Raw genomic sequence first — 19,703 nt, 5'->3', positions numbered from 1 at the left:
TGATGGAACACAGGAAGCCTTATGATGGTTTCACCTCATTTCAGGCACCGAGCCCCACTGGAAGAAGATCTACATTGTGTGATGGGATCTGGCGGGCTCTGTGCCTGAAGTGAGTTGAAACTGTCATAGGATGGGCAATTTTGCCCATGTGATGAGATCATACGTGTTCGTGATCAAAACTTAGAAAAGTTATTTTTTTATTACAACTCACAGAATCCATAGCCAGCCAGCATGATCACTGGGTATGAAGGATTCTAGGGAAGGAAGTCCAAAGAATAACTTTTCTAAAGTCTTTCTAAACTTTCTATGTATAAAAAGATGTATTTCTATCCATAATGGTTAGAAGACAGGCAGGCTTAAAGAGAGAGGGTTATTTCTCATGCATGCTAGTAGCTTTCTATTCCAGGAATACATAAGGGGACACTCATGCAGACACAAACCACTACTCATTTTGGACAGAACTGCCCTGCTTTGATCTCCCACAGTATTGCAATAAATGATGAGATTTGTTCTTACAATTCATGCTACAGTATGCATGGGAGATTTTTTGCCTCTATTTCTACTGATAAAAACAACTCATTCCACTTACAGTGATGTTTGTAAAACCATATTGAGAGAAAGAGTCCAGAATTATTAGTTCACACTGTTCCAAATCTACAGCAAATGCAGATGTTGCTGAACCACAACTCCCAGCATTCCTCACGAACTAGGCTGGTTATGGCTGATGGAAGGTGCAATCCTGAAAAATCTGGAGAGCTACACAGTTCCAATATCTGTCCTAGAGAAGGCTATTTGAAAGATTGCTACTGTACTTTTTTGTAGAAACAGGCTTCTACTATAACCCCACACACTGGGGATAGCATGCATGCACTAGGATAAATCAATCACAGAAAAAATTGATCAGGGATCTGTTTGGTTAGGAGGTATTGGCAGCCTGATGTATACTGAAAAAAGCACTTCCTTTGTAGACATACAACAGATTTTTGAGGCTTAAGAAAAATGCATGCATTGAAATTTAGTGACTCACAGTGGCAAGTTTTTGGACATCTTCGTCAGATGCTCCCAGGGAGGCCAATCCAATCTCTTGGGAAAACTGGGCAAATTTAGGATCGGCAAGCAGAGGCACATGTCCCAGGAGTTCATGGCATGTATCGCTGACATGGAATTAAAATGCAAGGTTAGTACATGTGTACAAAAGGATTACTGGATACAGTGCATGCAAATATCTTCAGAGATCCTGAAATAGTTCAGTTTGCTTTCTTAAAGAACAACAACAAAGCTAATCTGGTTATCATCATGGTTTAAAAGCTTGATAAGAAAAATAAATCTTTGATAAACAACCAGAGAATAGTGAGTGCATGTATGCATATCTATGTATTTTTGATCTTCCCATATAGACACATATATTTAATCTTCTACAAAGTATTATTTTTCATCCAGATGACATAAACTTGGACAGAGACAATCTCAAAAAAGAAGAAAACAATTTCATGAACTCTAAGAACTTGTTGTTCATCATGTAGCCATGGGACTTTCCTCTCCTTTATGATTTTTAACTTCTTTGTCTGATGAAGAAGCCAGAGAAGCTTCAGAAGCTTGCCTGGTGCATTTTGTACATTTGATTGGCTAATAAAACTATCCCTGTTTTGTGGATTTGGTATTTTGCTTTATTCTGCTGCATGGCCAGCACAGCTAACCTTGAATATATTTCCTGAGTGTTTGAAGGCATACATATACTGTATATCCTTAGACCAGGTTCACCTGCAGTTTTTAAAACATCATGATCCCAGTTCCATTCTTGCTAGCCCATCCCCTGTCATCAAAACAGAAGAATTCAAAAGTGAATCCTTGCAATAATTGTATCAACCCATCTACTATTGTTCATTACAGCGCAGGCATGAATGGGAGGAAAATGCTATGCATGAAAGAGATAATAGAGTGGTTATGTAGCAAGCAGGAGTTTCCTGGTTTGCCTTTTCCTGTATTCGTTTTTTTTCTGACAATACAGCAACAGGCATGAAGAGATTATGAAAAGAGCTGAAGCCTTAAAGACTCAGCATCCCTTTTCAGTTCTCAGCTACAACCTTACACTTCATGAAAATGACCTCACTATTATGGATATGGTCAACCCCGTCGCTAGGTGAACATAATCCCAGTTTCCCTGCACTGTAAGTGACAGGTTCATGTTTCAAGATCCACCATGTAACAATATCCCCTTCTGTTCAGGATTAAGAATTCCTTTCAAAAACGTGTAAGAACATTGTTGAGGAACTGGATTACTTCATTTGATTGATTTTTGAACTTGACTTGCTATAGTAACCTTTCTCTTCAATAGCAGCAGAGCAATACTGAAAGCTGACTACTTTGGTGGCAGGACCAGTTCCTGGCATCTAAGAAAAGGTGCTACTTGTAAACGCCTATTACCACCACCCATGGGAGGCAAACTAGGCTAGAGAAAAGGGTGTGTCCACACTGAAGAATTAATGCAGTTTGACACCACTAGAACTCATTGAATTCTCCAATGCACTGGAAATTGCTTCTGCCAGATAGACTGTTTGGCGGCAGAGTGGGTAAAATAACAGGTGGAAGAACACACGGCCAGATGCGCAAAGTCTTGCACCCTTCTGCTACGTAGACTGGTTTGCTAGTTGGAAACAAGGAATTCTTAAAGGTGACAGAAAGACATAGATAAATCCTTTACAATTAGGATTTGTGCTATAGCATGTACATAGGGAAGCAAAACCAGACAATACCCCAGTCTGAGAGCTCCTCCACTGCATCTAAAATGTAGGCATCAGGGTATATATGTGTGTGATATTTTCCCCATATTGTTTCTTTTCTCCTATCATTCCAGTACTAGTTTTTATATTTGCTGACAGGGATGCCTCCCCCACCCCCCCAACATCCCAGGCATTTCCAATACAGGGCAGTGTGAATGGCATATATTTCTATGCCAGCAGTTCTCAGTGTGTGCTTCGTGGAGCCCTTGGGACTCTGTGCTTTCCTTCTCCTCCCCGCTCCAAGCTTTCCCTGCTCTTTTCTGCTCCTCCGCCTCCCTCACCTCCAAAAGCCTTCCCCCCTTCCTTGCCATTGAAGGCCTTTTCCCCCTCACCTTCCTCACCACCCAGATCCTTTTCCCCCTTGCCTTTCTTGCTTCCAAAACCCTCTTTCCCTCCACGACTCAGGGAGTGCTTTGATTGTGCTTTTCCTGCATGACAGAAGGCGGGTGGACTGCATGGCCTCTGGGGTTTTCCACTGAAATACTGTTAAGTTTGTGTTGGTTAAAATTTCATTTTAAATATTGTATTGTTATTCCTTTCTTTCTTTCTTTCTTTTTGCACTACAAACAATATATGTTCCGCATGCATAGGAATTTGTTCAATTTTTTTTCAATTAGTTCATACAAACACTTTCCATCCATTTGCCACTGGCCCAGCCCATCTGTCAAATTTTAAAACACAATACGAAAAAAAGTTTGCCCATGCTAGATATAAATGCGTTATATATAATATAATATATAATATATAAATATTTCTTGGAGCTCCATGAGAAACTTTTGCTTCAAAAAGGATTCAGTGGCTGAAAAAGTTTGAGAACCCCTGCTCTATGCATTGCTACAATTCTTTGTGCTGTGCTTTTGGGTAGTCCCATGGATGACCTTTCCATTTGAAGTTAGGTTTCATATCAGTATCTACAGGTCCTAGGTGGTACACAAAGATTAAAATGGCCTTTCTTATGTAATGTACTGTGTTTCTATTATGTAATTATGCAGCCTTTTTATTTTGATGTTTTAAATATAAAGGCCACAAAACTATATACTGGTTGAAACTCCCTTTTCTGAAAATCTGAAACTTTTTGCTATCAGCTGTCTATTTGTGCCTTTAAGGGAAAGAGAGCTAGTCATACATCCAGGAAAGTGAGGACAGTGATTCTGTGAACCTAGCCCTCGTTCACTATGTATATGCAAATATGTTGTTGTTATTTATTCGCTCAGTTGCTTCTGACCCTTCATGACCTCATGGACCAGCCCACACCGGAGATCCGTGTTGATCGTCACCACCCCAATTCCTTCAAGGTCAAGCCAGTCACTTCAGGGATACTGTCCATCCATCTTGCCCTTGGTTGGCCTCTCTTCCTTTTCCCTTCCATTTTCCCCAGCATCATTATCTTTTCCAAGCTTTCTTGTCTTCTCATGATGTGGCCAAAGTACTTCATCTTTACCTCTAATATCCTTCCCTCCAGTGAGCAGCCAGGCTTTATTTCCTGGACTATGGACTGGTTGGATCTTCTTGAGGTCCAAGCCACTCTCAGGATTTTCCTCCAACACCACAGTTCAAAAGTGTCTATCGTTCTTCACTAACCCTTTCTTATGCTCCAGCTCTTGCATCTATAGGTCACTATGAGAAATACTATTGCTTTAACTATGCAGACCTTCATTGCCAATGTGATGGCTCTACTTTTCACTATTTTATCAAGATTGGTCATTGCTCTCCACCCAAGAAGTAAACATCTTCTGATTTCCTGGCTGTGGTCTGCATCTGCAGTCATCTTCGTGCCTAGAAATATAAAGTCTGTCACTGCCTCCATGTTTTCTCCCTCTATTTGCCAGTTGTAAATCAGTCTGGTTGCCATAATCTTGGGTTTTTTTATGTTTAACTGCAACCCAGATTTTGCACTTTCTTCTTTCACCTTGGTTATATAGGTATTCCTAAATCAAAACATTGAAACACATCTGGTCCCTCACATTTTGGATAAGGGAGGCTCAACCTGTATTGGCTGAAACATTTGACATTCTTATTAATAGAATATATGTTGACACTTTCAGACAGGTCTGTGACTTGAACTGAGTGCTCTCTCCAGTTTTTATCTGTGGTGCAAACTTCAAAATGAGTTTCTCACTAACCAGCATTCCCTCATTATATTTTCTTTTTGTTCCTTCTTTTCAGAGTTATAAGACTGAAAAGCTATAGTCTAACACCCCAGTGTTATAACTATAAGAGAAAACATCTTTTTTTAAAAAGAAAGAAAATTAAAAAGATATAATGCGGGGGAGGGAACATCATTATTTTCTAGTTACCAGATGAAAGGGCCTCCCCCTTCTTTTTAGATATATTGTGCAAAAGTTGCAAATCCTGGTATCACTTTAGCACTATATTTATTTTTAAAAACCCTTTTAAAATAGAAAATTAGAATAGAAAATAGAAATGATATCCAAAGTTGGCAATGTGTATACTGAAGGAAGAGTATATAGGAGGAGATGTCGCATTCATGGCAGGGAAAGTGGAATTGGAAGAAAATCCACCCACGCGACAACTTAACCACACTTTAAGTGTGGTGGAAGTGTAATGCAAATCAAGGGTAGTAATTAAATTTACTACAACCTGAAAGAAACAAAAGCTGAAAAGCTGTTATGTGTAGGGCACAATGGGATGCAGGAGTAATAAAAATAATTTCAAGGTATGAAATTCTGAAACGCAATACTGTAACATTTATCAGAATGCTTGAGAAGTCTGAGAAGCCCATAGTTATATACATCAAGGAAGTTTCTTTTTTCTATGATCAAATGATGGGTGCATAATATTTTAAGATGGACTGGACCAGTATTCAGTAGTAGCACTCCCTGAAAGAAAGGATAGCTATGGCAATCCAGATGCTGAGGAGGAGAGGATGATCAGAGGAGGTCATTTGCTAACTTCTTGCATCTTTGCCTTCTACAGTGGTGCTCATTACTCCATCTTCCATACTAAATAATACCCTAAATTCCCTTGCTCTGTGCCCCAGGTAAACAATGGCTTGCATTTGATGTGTAGTCGAATGCATTTTAAAAGTCAAAATGCAATATACATGAAGCAAAAAAATTACCTAGTCTTAAAATGCAAATGGCAAATGCGGTGCAAACAAAAAAAAAATTAGCAGCAGTCCTTATACAAACCAGTGAGACAGCAGCCATTGTCAGAACAAGGTATTGGCTTCAAATGTAACTTCGGAATAATGCAGTCTCCAAATGTAATCCCCTGCCTGCTTGTTTTCAGAAAAGATGCCTTCCAAGCCATAGGGTTAGGGTTATATTGCACAAAGTGGCATTTGTGAGGCACTTTCTGCTACACAGATAAAAGCCAGATAGCTACATGCTCGAACAATCTTATTTAATAATTGATCAGCGATCACAGCAGGCCTAGACCTTTCCTTCGGAAAAAGATAGAGTTTGCTAACCTTTTATGATTTGTGAATGTCGAGCTTCCCTGAGATTTGATCGCCCTTCCTGTTGCTTTCTACCTTTAGCGACTGTATAGAAAAGAAGCCAAGGTATAAAGGGCAGGTACCTCACAGCTATCCCTTTCCCTCCCTCTGTGCAAGAATTTTTAAATCTTTTGCTGAGTTTTACAGACATTTCTCTCCTATAGGGAAAAACTATACCATTGTGGCTTGGACTCTGGAGATCAGTATTCAAATCCCAGTTCAGCCATAAAACCCATTGGGTGACATAGACTCTCTCAGCTGCAGAAAAAGACAACTGCCCCCATCTGAACAAACCTTGTCAAGAAGACCCTGTGATGGTTTAGCCTTAAGGTCGACATAAGTTGTAAACAACTTGAAAGAACCGAACAACAAAAGGGATGAAGGAATCCTGCAGCATCTTTGACAATATGCCAGACACCGAATAAACAGTGAAATCCCTGATGGCTCGGACATGCTACCCTAAAATTTTGGTTCATAATGGTAAAGCCTATATAGAAACATAGAATCATGGAGTTGGAAGAGACCCCAAAAGCCATCCAGTCCAATCCCATTCTGCCATATAGGAATACACAATCAAAGCACTCCCAACAGATATCCAGCCTTTGCTTAAAACCCCCAAACAAGGAGATTCTCTTACACTCTGAGACAGCATAGTCCACTGTCCAACAGCTACTACTATCAGGAAGTTTTTCTTAGTGTTTAAGTGGAATTTCCTTTCCTGCAGCTGGAATTCATTGCTCTGTGTCCTATTCTTTAGAGCGTCAGAAAGCAAGCTCGCACCCTCCACAACAGGGGTCCCCAAACTAAGGCCCGGGGGCCGGATGCAGCCCTCCAAAGTCATTTACCTGGCCCCCGCCTCAGTTTTATAATATAATATTTTATATCATTTTAAATAATATATTTTATATACATATAATATTGATAATAATATTATAATGTTATACAATATAATACTAATAATACCATATAATAATATTAATTATATGATATATTACATATAATATTACAGTATAGTGGTATAGTTCAATATAGTGAAATATAATGCCAATATTGTGCTATGCTAATAATATAATATATTGTATGTACATACAGCTGCTCTGAGTCCCCTTTGGGGTGAGAAGGGCAGGATATAAATGTAATAAATAAATGTAGTAAATGAATAAATAAATAATTTTAGACTTAGGCTCGCCCAAAGTCTGAAATGACTTGAAGACACACAACAACAACAATCCTAATTAACCTGACTATCTCATTGGCCAGAAGCAGGCCCACACTTCCCATTGAAATCCTGATAGGTTTATGTTGGTTACAATTGTTTTCATTTTAAAATATTGTATTGTTCTTTCATTGTTGTTGTTGTTGTTTTGCACTACAAATAAGACATGTGCAGTGTGCATAGGAATTTATTCGGGTTTTTTTCCAAATGATAATTTGGCCCCTCCACAGTCTGAAGGATTGTGGACCGTCCCTCTGCTTTAAAAGTTTGAGGACCCCTGCTCCACAATATGACCTTTCTAATATTTAACCATGGCAATCATGTTGATTCTCCTGGACTTTTCATCAGCTTTTGATATCATCAACCATGGTATCCTTCTGAGTCGCCTTCCTGGGATGCAGCTTGGAGACACTTTTCATCAGTGGCTCTGTTCCTTCCTTGGAGACCATACCCAGAAGTTAGTGCTGGGGATTCCTGTTTGACTCCTTGGCCACTGGTCTGTGGGGGTCCCTCAGGGCTCTATGTCCCCCCCCCCCATGCTGTTCAACATATACATGAAACCGCTGGGAGAGGTCATCTGGAGTTTTGGCATGTGATGCTATCTATATGCAGATGACACCCAGCACTGTTACTCTTTTCCACCTAATTCTAAGGAAGTCGTTCCTATGCTAAACCAGTGCCTGGCAGCTGTAATGGGCTGGATGAGGACAAACAAATCAAAGTTTAATCCAGACAAGACAGATGTGCTCCTGGTCAGTTGAAAGATATATCTGGGATTAGGGATTCAGTCTGTGTTAGATGGTTACACTTCCCCTAAAAATGCAGATTTGCAGTTTAGAGGTATTCCTGGATATCAGCAGTGACTAGGAGTGCTTTTGCACAGTTAAACTAGTGCACCAACTGCATCCATTCCTAGAGAAGTTGGATCTGGCCACAGTGGTACATACTTTGGTTACATCCCGGTTGGACTCCTGCAATGTACTCTATGTAGTGCTGCCTTTGAAAACTGCTCAGAAACTTCAGTGGCTTCAAAGAACAATAGTCACACTGCTAACTGGAACTGGCTACAGGGAGCAGATAATTCTCCTGTTGCAGCTCCACTGGCTGCCAACATGTTTCCAGGCACAATTCAAAGTGCTGGTTTTGACCTACAAAGTCTTATATGAATCCAGTCCAGATTATCTGAAGGACCGTATTTCTTTCTATGAACCTAGTAGCCATTTACAATCAACTGGGGAGGGCTTTCTCTCTGTTCCACCACCCACTCAAGCATATTTAGTGGGAAGAGGAGAGAGGGCCTTTACAGTGGCTGCTTCTAGACTGTAGAACTCCCTCCCGAGAGAAACCAACGACATTATCACACCAGGCTTTAAAGCAAGCAGCCCCACATTTCTGGTGCTTGTAGAATTCTGGGAAATGTAGTTTAGGGTGGGGCCTTTTGAATTCTCAACTACAGAGATCCTCACCTTCCCAAACTACATTTTCCAGAGTTCTGTATGCAGCAGAAATGTAGGGCTGATTTTTTAAATTCTTGTATTTGTTTTGTTTTAAATTGATCAAAGTGTGTGGCTGTTAGCCTCTTTGAGTCCCCTCAGGGAGAAAGGCGGGGTAGAAATAAAGTAAATAATAATATTATATATCCTCAGCCTTCTCTTTTCCAAGCTAAACATACCCAGCTCCCTAAGTTGCTTCTCCTAAGGCTTGACTTCCAAACCTTTGATCATTTTGGTTGCCCTTCTCTGGACAGTTTCCAGCTTGTCAATATCCTTCTTGAATTGTGGTGCCCAGAACTGGACACAGTATTCCAGGCAAGGTCTGACCAAGGCAGAATAGAGTGGGACTATGACTTCTTTTGATCTAGACCTTATATTCCTATTGATGCAGCCTAGAATTGCATTGGCTTTTTTAGCTACTGCATCACATTGTTGACTCATGTTTAGCTTGTGGTCTACAAAGACCCCTAAATCCCCTTCATATATAATATTTTCAAACCAGGTGTCACCAGGACCATAGCCAGAAAAAAATGGGGTGGTGTGGTGGGTGGTTGAAACTGCTTTTTAAGTGAATCATGAAGAGTAGTTCCATAATGCAAAATAATTTCAAAATCAGGCTTCGTCAATAAACTTGAGTGGACATTCAAGACAGATTAACTTCAGTGGACACTCATGGGGATTTAGTTAACCAGTTAAAATTCATGAGTAAACCAGGTTTTAAAAAAACCTGACATTTTTCAGAGAGGGGAACCCTAGCCCCCAGCTACAGCCCTGGGCGTCACCCAACCTTTATCTAATATACTATTAATAGAGTTTAGATTTATTCAAGAATTGGCTAAGGAGATTAAATCTTGAAGGCAATACATGACATGGTATTTTGTCATGGATAATAGGTTAAGTGTTTAGATGAAAAGTCCTGATGAACATCTTGATCACTATATGATGCCTTAATATTATGGAAGAAACTGAAGTGTCCAAATGTTGCTGTGTCTATGTTTTCCTTGAGGGGAATGTATAGTTTAAGCATTCCTTATTTGGAAATCCAAAATATTTCCAAATCCAAAATTGTCCATATGGACAGCTGAGATAATTACACTGGCTTTCTTATAGTTCAATATGTTTAATGCACAAAATTGTTAAAAAATTATACAGAATTACCTCCAGGCTATGTGTGGATGGTATATATAAAACACAAATGAATTACATGTTTAGATTTAGGTGACAAGATATCTTATTATATATTTATATACAAATCTAGATATTCCAAAAAATTGGTGACCAGAAGTTAATAAAGGTGACCCCAGCTGGAGTCCAGAATTAACTGACCCTCAATTCTTCAGTCAAAGATAGTGATTCTCAACCTTTGGTCCTCCAGGACTTCAACTCCTCCAGTTCCTAACAGCTGGTAAGCTGGCAGGAATTGCTGGGAGCTGAAGTCCAAAACTAACTGGAGGACCAAAGGTTGGGAACCACCGATCTAAAAGATAGGAAACCAGGTTTCAAAAGTCAAAGAGGAAGACCATGTATGTCACACTAAGTACCTTAGAAGAAAGGGAGCTTACAAAAACAAGAGCTAAATACAAAGTTTGACAAACAATACTCACGGTTCAGGAGTGTAGAGGGGGTCAGAGCCATGGCGTATGTACTGGGTACAGTGGAAAACCCGATAAGCAAGGCCTGCTAAGAAATCCCGAGGTGACAAATATCCAGCAACCGGTCTGACTGTAAAGCCAGACCTTTCTAAAATGGTAACGAGATCAGAGTTATTTAAGTATATATGCAGGTTAGTAGAAAATGTAAAGGATGATTGCCAGAATTTTTGTTTCAGAGGATCAGAATTATTCGAACCAAACATGCACTTCTGAGCACAACAAAACTAAGGGAATGAGAGAAAGCTGAAAAGTGCCAAGGTTACTGTACAAATATCAGAACCATCTTTCTGTTTTATGTACAGCATCAACCTAAAGGCATATTTTCAGGGTCAATGCAAATGTTGTACTTTTTACAAATGTGAACAAAGCATTTTATGTGTTATGCTCCCATAAGACTGTTAACATATGCACCCAGCAAAGTTATCTTGCTAGCTTTGTGTCTCATTCAGCTACTTTCAAAAACAACCTAGGTAGGCAGCAGTTTCATGCTAGATTTACACGTGGTGAGAAATACAGGTATGTGTCTATGGAAAGCACAGCCTGGGGTACTTCATAAAATCTAAAAGCAATTTTTGCAACGTTCAAATCATCACCAAGCAAGTCTAAAATATCATATTGGAATAGGGGTGGGTGGGTACTGAAATGGCAAATGGATTGTAATGTTTAGATCAATGAAAAGCTCAAGTCAATGTGCAGCAACTGTGAAAAATGCAAATTCTTTGTCGGGAATCATTAGGAAAATAATTCAAAGTGTAACTTCCAATTTCATACTGCCCATAAATAAATCTACAGCACTTTGAATAATGCAGTTGCTGCATTGTAGAACTGGGAAAGGTGCAAAAATGATTGCAAAAATGATCAAAGATCTAATGAACAAGATGCTCTTAGGTTTCCACCAAAATGTAAATAAGGAGAGACATGACAGAAGTTGTGAAATTATGCATTGTGGAAAGTTTGAAAATATTATTTTGGGAGGCACTATCCATGTCCCATAATAAGCAAGACCAGTGAATAGGAATATAGTCTTCTCTCTCACTCATAAGAAAATAATCTGCAGTCAACCCAAAAACACATGAATATAAAGAAGCATGGGAAGGACTATACATTTGTGCAGAGTATGGGAAGAAATTGATAAGGATTCCCTTATTGTCATCATGCTAAAGCCCAGTGTTACCCAATAAAGTTGAATGGTGACAGATTCAGGACAGTTAAGAATTCCTTCATTATACAATTTATAGCTGAACTGTGGCAATTGCTGCCACAAGAGGTAGTGAAGGCTGCCTTAACAGGGGAATTTGGACAGCTTTGATAGGGGAATAAGTCTCCAATCAGTTGAAGCAATGAATTCCCAGGAGATAGGCGAGAAAGCCTTTTTCTGCTATGCCCCCCCATATGTGGAATCTCTCTCCCTTAGAAGCCTAATTGGCACTGACAGCTTTCTTCCAGGATGAAGTTAAGACACCTGGTGGAATGGGAATTTATTAAAGTCTTGGGCTTTAAGTTACTTGTTAGTTACCAAAATATACATGGACATAGTTTCAATCTTTTCCGTTTTTATGCTGCTTTATCTTCTGACTAAAATATGACCCCCATATCCACAGGACCGGAATCACTGTTATTCATGGTTTCACATATCCAGTCAAAGTCTAAGAATGTGTCCTGTGACAATGTAGGGTTGCACTGTATTTGAAAACGATATCTCTCTGCAAGAGTTTTCTTGACTGTTAGGTTCCTCTGGAGTGCACTTTCTCTCACTTGCACCATGGTTGCCCATTTGGTAAGGACATGAAGAGGGGCTTTTCAATAGCTGCTCCTGAGATTGTCCCCCTCTCTGTTCTTCTTCTCCCAGCAGATATAGACATTTCTTGTGAGACAAACTTTTAGAGGTTAGCTCGTTGTGCTGAAGGATCTTTTTAATGTAGTAAGTGTGTACTGAACTTTTACTTGATTTTTTTAACAATGAGGATTTGGAGCATTTGGAAGGAAGGCCACAAAACCACCTGTGTTTTGGAGTTCACAGAGTGGTTGGCTTGCAGCTCTCTTAATCTTCCTAGATCCCAACACCCTAACTAGCAATTTTTTTTATCGTGTCATAAGTGACTTGAGAACATAGTGCAAGTCACTTCTGGTGTGAGAGAATTGGCCGTGTACAGAAACGTTGCCCAGGGGATGCCTGGATGTGTTACCATCCTGCTGGGAGGCTTCTGTCGTTTCCCCGCAAGCTAGAGCTGACAGACGGAAGCTCACCCTATCTTGCGGATTTGAACTGGCAACCTTCAGGTCAGCAACCCAACCTCCAGCTCCCACCAACTAGCAACTAGCAATGTCAACTAACAATGCCAGGAGAGGATGGTGATTGTAGTAGAACACCTGAAAAACCATACACCACCCATGGTTCAGGATGACAGTGGCCTGACAATCAAGATAGCAAGTTTAAGCTAAGTGTGTGTGTGTTTTTTCCCTCTACTTTTATTATAAATTTTTATGGACAAATGTACCAACTTCAGATGTACTCATCTTCCATTTGAAGGAGTAGTCCCTTCATCAGACATCTCTCTGCAGAGTTGTACCCAAATTCACAATGACTTTGAAGAGACAGCTCTTTTCCAACTTCTTTTTGTATCTTATTCATTACTGTTCACCCTAAAAGGATCTAAGCTTAATCACCTTCCAAAAAAAAATACGACCATTGTCTTTGAATTAAGATAATACTGTTGTACTGTTCTACTTTCAAGTAAAGAAAAAAAAGGGAATTGTACTCCAGTGCCATTCTTCAGGCCTGGGAGAACAATGCAGGGAGCACCTTTGAAAGATATGACCAGGCTCAAAGAGCAGTCAGCCAATTAACGTTAAGTGCTGGCAGCCATAAAGGCAGAATAAAGGAAGGAGTAGGAGTTGGGCAGGTCAGCCTTTCAGACCGTACACTGTATTTTATTTTCAATTGAAAAGTCTTCCGCAGGTTCTGATGATTATACTTTGCTGTGATTTTGCAGCACTTGTCATGGGGGTGAGGAGAGCATGGGAGGCAGGTCAATGTTAAACATTTTATGTTGTTAGAAATATAAGCACTCTGAATCACTGAAAATGGCAGCACTAATAACTTTCCCATGCCCACAAAGCAAAAGAAATCACTGGGGATGGGTGAAACAAGGAAGGATCCTGAATCATCAACTTGATTGGAGCTAAGAGATAAGTGGGGAGAAGGCTTGGCATCTGCTTCATCTTTCTTTGGCTAAAAACATGCCTCCACCAGAGTGCTTCCACAGCAGTTCTTGCAGACTGCAGTACATGCACCTTGAATGGAGTTTTTTTTCCCTCTAAGGACATTGAAGTTGCTATTCAGCCAGAAAAAAGATTCCCAAACAGAGCCTTTCAAAAATTAAAAAAGTCAAGGTGCTTCCTGCCTTTGGGTTGACACAGTACAAAAGATGTAACGCAAATGAGGAGGAAAGGGTAGGGTCAGAGGACAGAGACAAAGGAAAAACATACTGAAATGAATCAACCCACCTGCTGTCCCTGGAAGGTTATGTAAAGTTACCTGCTGGGAATGCTTTATCTAGAGATCCTGCATTAAGCATGAAGTGGAAGTCAATGGCCCATGATGGCCCTTTCAATTGTATGAGTCTATAAAGCTATGACTCCATGGATGCATCTTTGCTGTAGAATTAATGCTGTTTGACACTATTTTAACTGCCATGGCTCAGTGCTATGGAATAATGGGGATTTTGCAAGATCTCTGCCAAAAAGTGCTCGTGCCTCGCGACACTACAATTTCCATGATTCCATAGAACCGAGCCATGCTGATAAGCGTAGTGTCCAACATGGCTGTATTTACATTTACAGTGTAAATACAACCATGGGTGTATTTACATTGCAAATACACCCATGGTCTCTTAATGGAAACATACAAGATAGAATCATAGAATTATAGAGTTGGAAGAGACTGCATGGGCCATCCAGTCCAACCCCCTGCCAAGAAGCAGGAAATCGCATTCAAAGCACCCCCAACAGATGGCCATCCAGCCTCTGCTTTAAAGCCTCCAAAGAAGGAGCCTCCACCACACTCCAGGGCAGAGAGTTCCACTGCTGAACAGCTCTCACAGTAGTTTAAAGCCATTGTTAATAATAATAATAATAATAATAATAATAATAATAATAATAATAATAATAATCTTTATTTCTAGACTGCCCTGTCTCCCCAGAGGGACTCAGGGCGGTTAACATACTTATAAATGGCAAACATTCAATGCCACAATTTCTTCATTAATATTAAAAGTATAAAATGACAATAACATACACATTATAATAAGAATTCCACATTAGAAAAAACAATAAATTTAAACATGACAGTCAGTAAAAACTTTATTGCACAGACAAAATGTGTTATTATTATTATTATTATTATTATTATTATTATTATTTATTAAACCTTTCTGAGAAGACTTCCTAGAATTATAGAGTTGGAAGAGACCTTGTGGGCCACCCAGTCCAACCCCCTGCCAAGATGCAGGAAAATCACATTTAAAGCATCCCCAACAGACGGCCATCCAGCCTCTGTTTAAAAGCCTCCACCACACTCCAAGGCAGAGAGTTCCACTGCTGAACAGCTCTCAGTTAGGAAGCTCTTCCTAATGTTCAAGTGGAATCTCCTTTCCTGTAGTTTGAAGCCATTGTTCCACGTTCTAGTCTCCAGGGCAGCAGAAAACAAGCTTGCCCCCTCCTCCCTATGACTTCCTCTCACATGACCCTCATCATGTCTCCTCTCAGCCTTCTCTTCTGCAGGCTAAACATGCCCAGATCTTTAAGCCATCCCTCAAAGGCCTTGCTCTCCAGACCCTTGATCATTTTAGTTGCCCTCCACTGGACACATTCCAGCATGTCAACATCTCCCTTCAATTACAGTGCCCAGAATTGGAAACATTGTGGTTCCAGGTGTGGTCTGAGCAAACAGCTAGGATGGTGCAGTAAAAGAGTTCCCCAGCCTGGTACCCACCAAATCGGCTATGCTCAAAATCCCTCAGACATTTCAATATGCCTGAATGTACTAGGTTGAGGAAAGCTGGTTGTCTTATCCACTACACAATTAAAGTATTATGATTCTTCCTTAATGGCCATGGTAACAATCTATGGAATCCTACTCTGATACCAAAGGATTCCATAGAACACAACAGTGACAATTGAAGTGGAGAGACATAGTATTATTTTTGCATATTCTGAAAAAGCTCACATTAGTTAAACTACCATTGGGAAGACCCAGAGTTAAATCTCCATTGTGCCATACAGCTGACTGAGGGCCCTTGGAGCAATTGCACTCTCTCAGTTGAAGTAACCTTATGGACTTGTTATGATTTTTAAAAAGCAAAATGAAAGCAACCACTTACAAATCATTTGTTATGTATAATTAATTTCATTTTCCAATATCTAATGCATAATTCAAGTACATATGATTGTAACTCAAGGAGAAATAATTTTACTCCTTTGGCAATTGAATCAAATTTTAAGTTACTTATCTAGCTAAGAGGAACAGCAACAATTTAAAGCAGTGCAGATGGTGCCATACTACTAGCAGAAAGCAGCAATGACTTGGAATGATTGGTGAGGAAAGAGATGGAAGAAAGTGCAAATGCAGGGTTACATTTGAACATTTTAAAAAACGAATGGCCACAGATTATTTACATGACTTATGAGGACATAGAAATAGTCAGCCACTTTCTCAGTCATAAATCAAAATGGAGACTGTAGACAAGAAATCAGAATCACAACTTCTGGTGAGTATACCAGGGTTTTTAGTTTAGTTTTTAGTTTGTTTGTTTGTTTGCTATAATTCAGCTTTGCCCCACTTTAGACAAGTCAAAAGACACACTGAAATTTGCTGGAAACTCTGAAGAATCCTGGACTTAGCAGCAGTTTGGACAGACCATTCAGCTGGACTGGCCACGTTGTCTGAATGCCCAATCACTGTCTCCCAAAGCAGTTAGTATACTCCCAACTCAAGAACGGAAAACAGAATTTTGGCAGACAGGAAAAGAGATTTAAAGATGGGCTTAAAGCTAATATCAAAAACTGTGGCATAGACACTGAGAACTGGGAAAACCTGGCTCTTGAGCGCTCTAACTGGAGGTCAGCTGTGACCAGCAGTGCTGTGGAATTCGAAGAGGCACAAATGGAGGGCAAAAGGGAGAAATGTGCCAATAATGCACATTAGGCCAACCCTGACTGGGACTGCCTTCCACCTGGAAACAGATGCCCTCCCTGTGGAAGAACATGCGGGTCAGGAATAGGACTCCACAGTCACCTACGTACCCACCGCCCAAGACACTACACTTGGAGGACCATCATACTCAGACAAGGAAGGATCGCCTAAGAAGAAGAATCCAATTTTGCCCCACTTTAAATGAATTAAGAGACACACTAAAGTTTGCTGGAGAATCCTGGGCTTAGCAGCAGTTTGAACAGCTGAATCACATCGAGTTTGGCCCAGTCTCCTAACTAGACAGTCACTGCCAATATCATCCTTTCTCTATGCTGAAAAAATGGCTTCAGCCCCATATCACTGCCACTGCTACTGCTTCCAGCCAGCCACTGAGCTCTGTCCTGGGCGCCACAGTTCAGGAAACATATTGACAAGCTGGAACATGTCCAGAGGAAGGCAGCCAAAAAGTTAAAGGGTGTGGTAGTCAAGTCCTATGAGGAGCAACTTAGGAAGGTGGGTATGTTTAGCGTGAAGAGAAGGTTAAAAGGTGACATGATAGTAATATTTAAATATTTAAAAGGATATCATGTTGACATTAAAGCAAGCTTAGTTTCTGCTGATTAAAAAATTAGGACATGGAACAATAGATTCAAACTGCAAGAAAAAAAATTCCATCTGAAGGTTTGGGAGAATTTCCTGATGGTAAGAACTGTTCAACAGTGGAATTTGCAGCAATTGAAGTGAGTTGAAGAGAGAGAAACTGAGACATTTCAAAAGCAGCTGAGAAGGTGGGACAACACAGGATTAACAGGGACATAAGCAATCACCCCCAAGCCACACTAATAATCTGACACTCATGTTATCCCTGTCCATTCTGCTCAAGGTCTTGTATAATCCAGTACACAGAACCTTAAGCTAAAAGCCTTATTCCCAAGGACATATGAAATTCCTCTCTTGGGAAGAACAAAATAAATAAAAGGACAAGAGATATGGCAAAAACCTACAAAAGAGGGATACCGTGGCTGTCTAGCAGAAATGATCTGATTAATTTTTATTCAAATTGGTTCAGACAGTTAGAAGACACATTGTAATGGACACCTGTGCATAATTCCCACAGCGTGGCAAAAATATTATCCCAAAAGAAAAACTGTTGACATTCCAGGAGGGTGGTTACGATGCTTTGCTTTTTTGACACACAGAACTGGTCTGCTTATTTCTGTTTATTCAGTATAAAGAGTTGAGTATTCAGTATGTTTTTAAAATAAAAACTCATTATCTTAGCCTTGCTAAGGATGAAGCCAATCGGAGCCACTTTTGTGACACTTGGAAGCACTTTAGCCTTGTTATATGTAGAGTGTGAATGGTACGGGACAATTATTTTACATTTCCAAGGGAGATTAAAGTGGCCTATTAAACTGTTTTTCTATAATTACAAGATGTGCATTCAGACATAACATTTACTAAAAGCATCTGCATGCTAAATGAGAGGGATGCTGATGTGTGACGTCTGAGAGCCAAAGTCATCAACATGACACTGGTTCACAAGTTCAGCTGCAGTAGCTCTGAAATGGCTCAAATTTTAAAAAAAAATTAGCAGAAAGGAGTCGGTTGGTTTACTTAATCATTAATAAGCTAAAAATTCAATTGAGTTAGATTTACTTTGGAAGGAGAAAATTAACATTCACATTTTGGATAAATTGCTGTTTAAATTTAAATGGAATGGCTACACTAAGAGTGAAGCTGAAAGAGGAGATCTGTGGTTCTGTTTCCCCCATCCTTCTACGTTTTGAGCCACAGAGAGAAGGGGGGCTATCTGGATGTTTGAAAACCTAATTTCTCATCAAGCCGACCAAAAGGCTAGCTCTTGCTTTCCCTTTTTGCTTCCCTTACAATCATGTCTTCTTACTATCTACATATATGTCGTTCTTTAGTGTTTAGAGATATAAAGAATTTTCAAGGTTTTATTAATATGAATTCTATATTATTGTTACAAATTGAACAGTTTTCCATAACACAATTAATCCCACTGGAATTCCAAAAACCTGAGAGACCAAGAAAAAGCCAGAAACAGGTTTGCAAAAATCCAAGAAAAAAAACAGCTTGAATATATAACATTTATTTATTTATTTGGCAAGTTCTCTCATCTAATTCATCAATTGGCTGACTGAATTCTGGAATGATATTCATGATGAAATTTCAGCTTAACTCAATGACTTTAATTTTAAAATAATGTATTAAATATTTTAATAAATTTTAACTGTGAATTTTTTTAATACTGTTATGTTTAATTTTGTTTTAAGGTTTGCATATTTGTATATTTTAAATTGTGTGATAATACTTTTAATGTAAGCTGCTTTGAGTCTCCTTCAGGAAAGATAAAGCAGGGTATAAATAAACATAGGTAAAGGTAAAGGTTTTCCCGACATGAAGTCTAGTCGTGTCTGACTCTGGGAGTTGGTGCTCATCTCTATTTCTAAGTTGAAGAGCTGGCGTTGTCCATAGACACCTCCAAGGTCATGTAGCCAGCATGACTGCATGGAGTGCCATTACCTTCCTGCCAGAGCGGTACCTATTGATCTACTCACATTTACATGTTTTCGAACTGCTAGGTTGGCAGAAGCTGTGGCTAACAGTGGGAGCTCACCCCACTCCCCAGATTCAAACTGCCTACCAGATTAAAACTGCTGGAGCTGACAGCAGGAGCTCACTCCACTCCACTCAAACTGCCGACCTTTCAGTCAGCAAATTCAGCAGCTCAGTGGTTTAATCCACTGAGCCACCAGAGGCTCCTAAATAAACAACAACAACAACAATAATAATAATGCCCTTTTTCATACAATTAAATCCCCAATTTAACTGACTAACTTGTTTTAGCTTGTTAGTTCCTATCATCTGGCATGGTGGTAGAC

General features: G+C 39.7%; 1 protein-coding gene across 1 annotated transcript in view; it reads right to left on the bottom strand.

Annotated features, from left to right (window-relative positions):
• The window catches only part of tph2 (tryptophan hydroxylase 2), a 108,552-nt gene that overhangs the window by 51,660 nt on the left and 37,189 nt on the right, over positions 1 to 19,703 (bottom strand). Inside the window, exons 7-8 of the mRNA XM_003221149.4 lie at positions 10,554 to 10,689; positions 1,028 to 1,154 (exon numbers count right to left, since the gene is read on the bottom strand). Of these exons, the coding sequence (XP_003221197.1) occupies positions 1,028 to 1,154; positions 10,554 to 10,689 (263 nt within the window). The remainder of the gene's footprint in view (positions 1 to 1,027; positions 1,155 to 10,553; positions 10,690 to 19,703) is intronic.

Source organism: Anolis carolinensis, chromosome 5, assembly GCF_035594765.1.
Source record: "Anolis carolinensis isolate JA03-04 chromosome 5, rAnoCar3.1.pri, whole genome shotgun sequence".
In the NCBI taxonomy this organism is placed as follows: Eukaryota; Metazoa; Chordata; class Lepidosauria; order Squamata; family Dactyloidae; genus Anolis; species Anolis carolinensis.
Note: the sequence above shows the minus strand (reverse complement) of the source record. Positions and strands in the feature narration are given on the sequence as shown.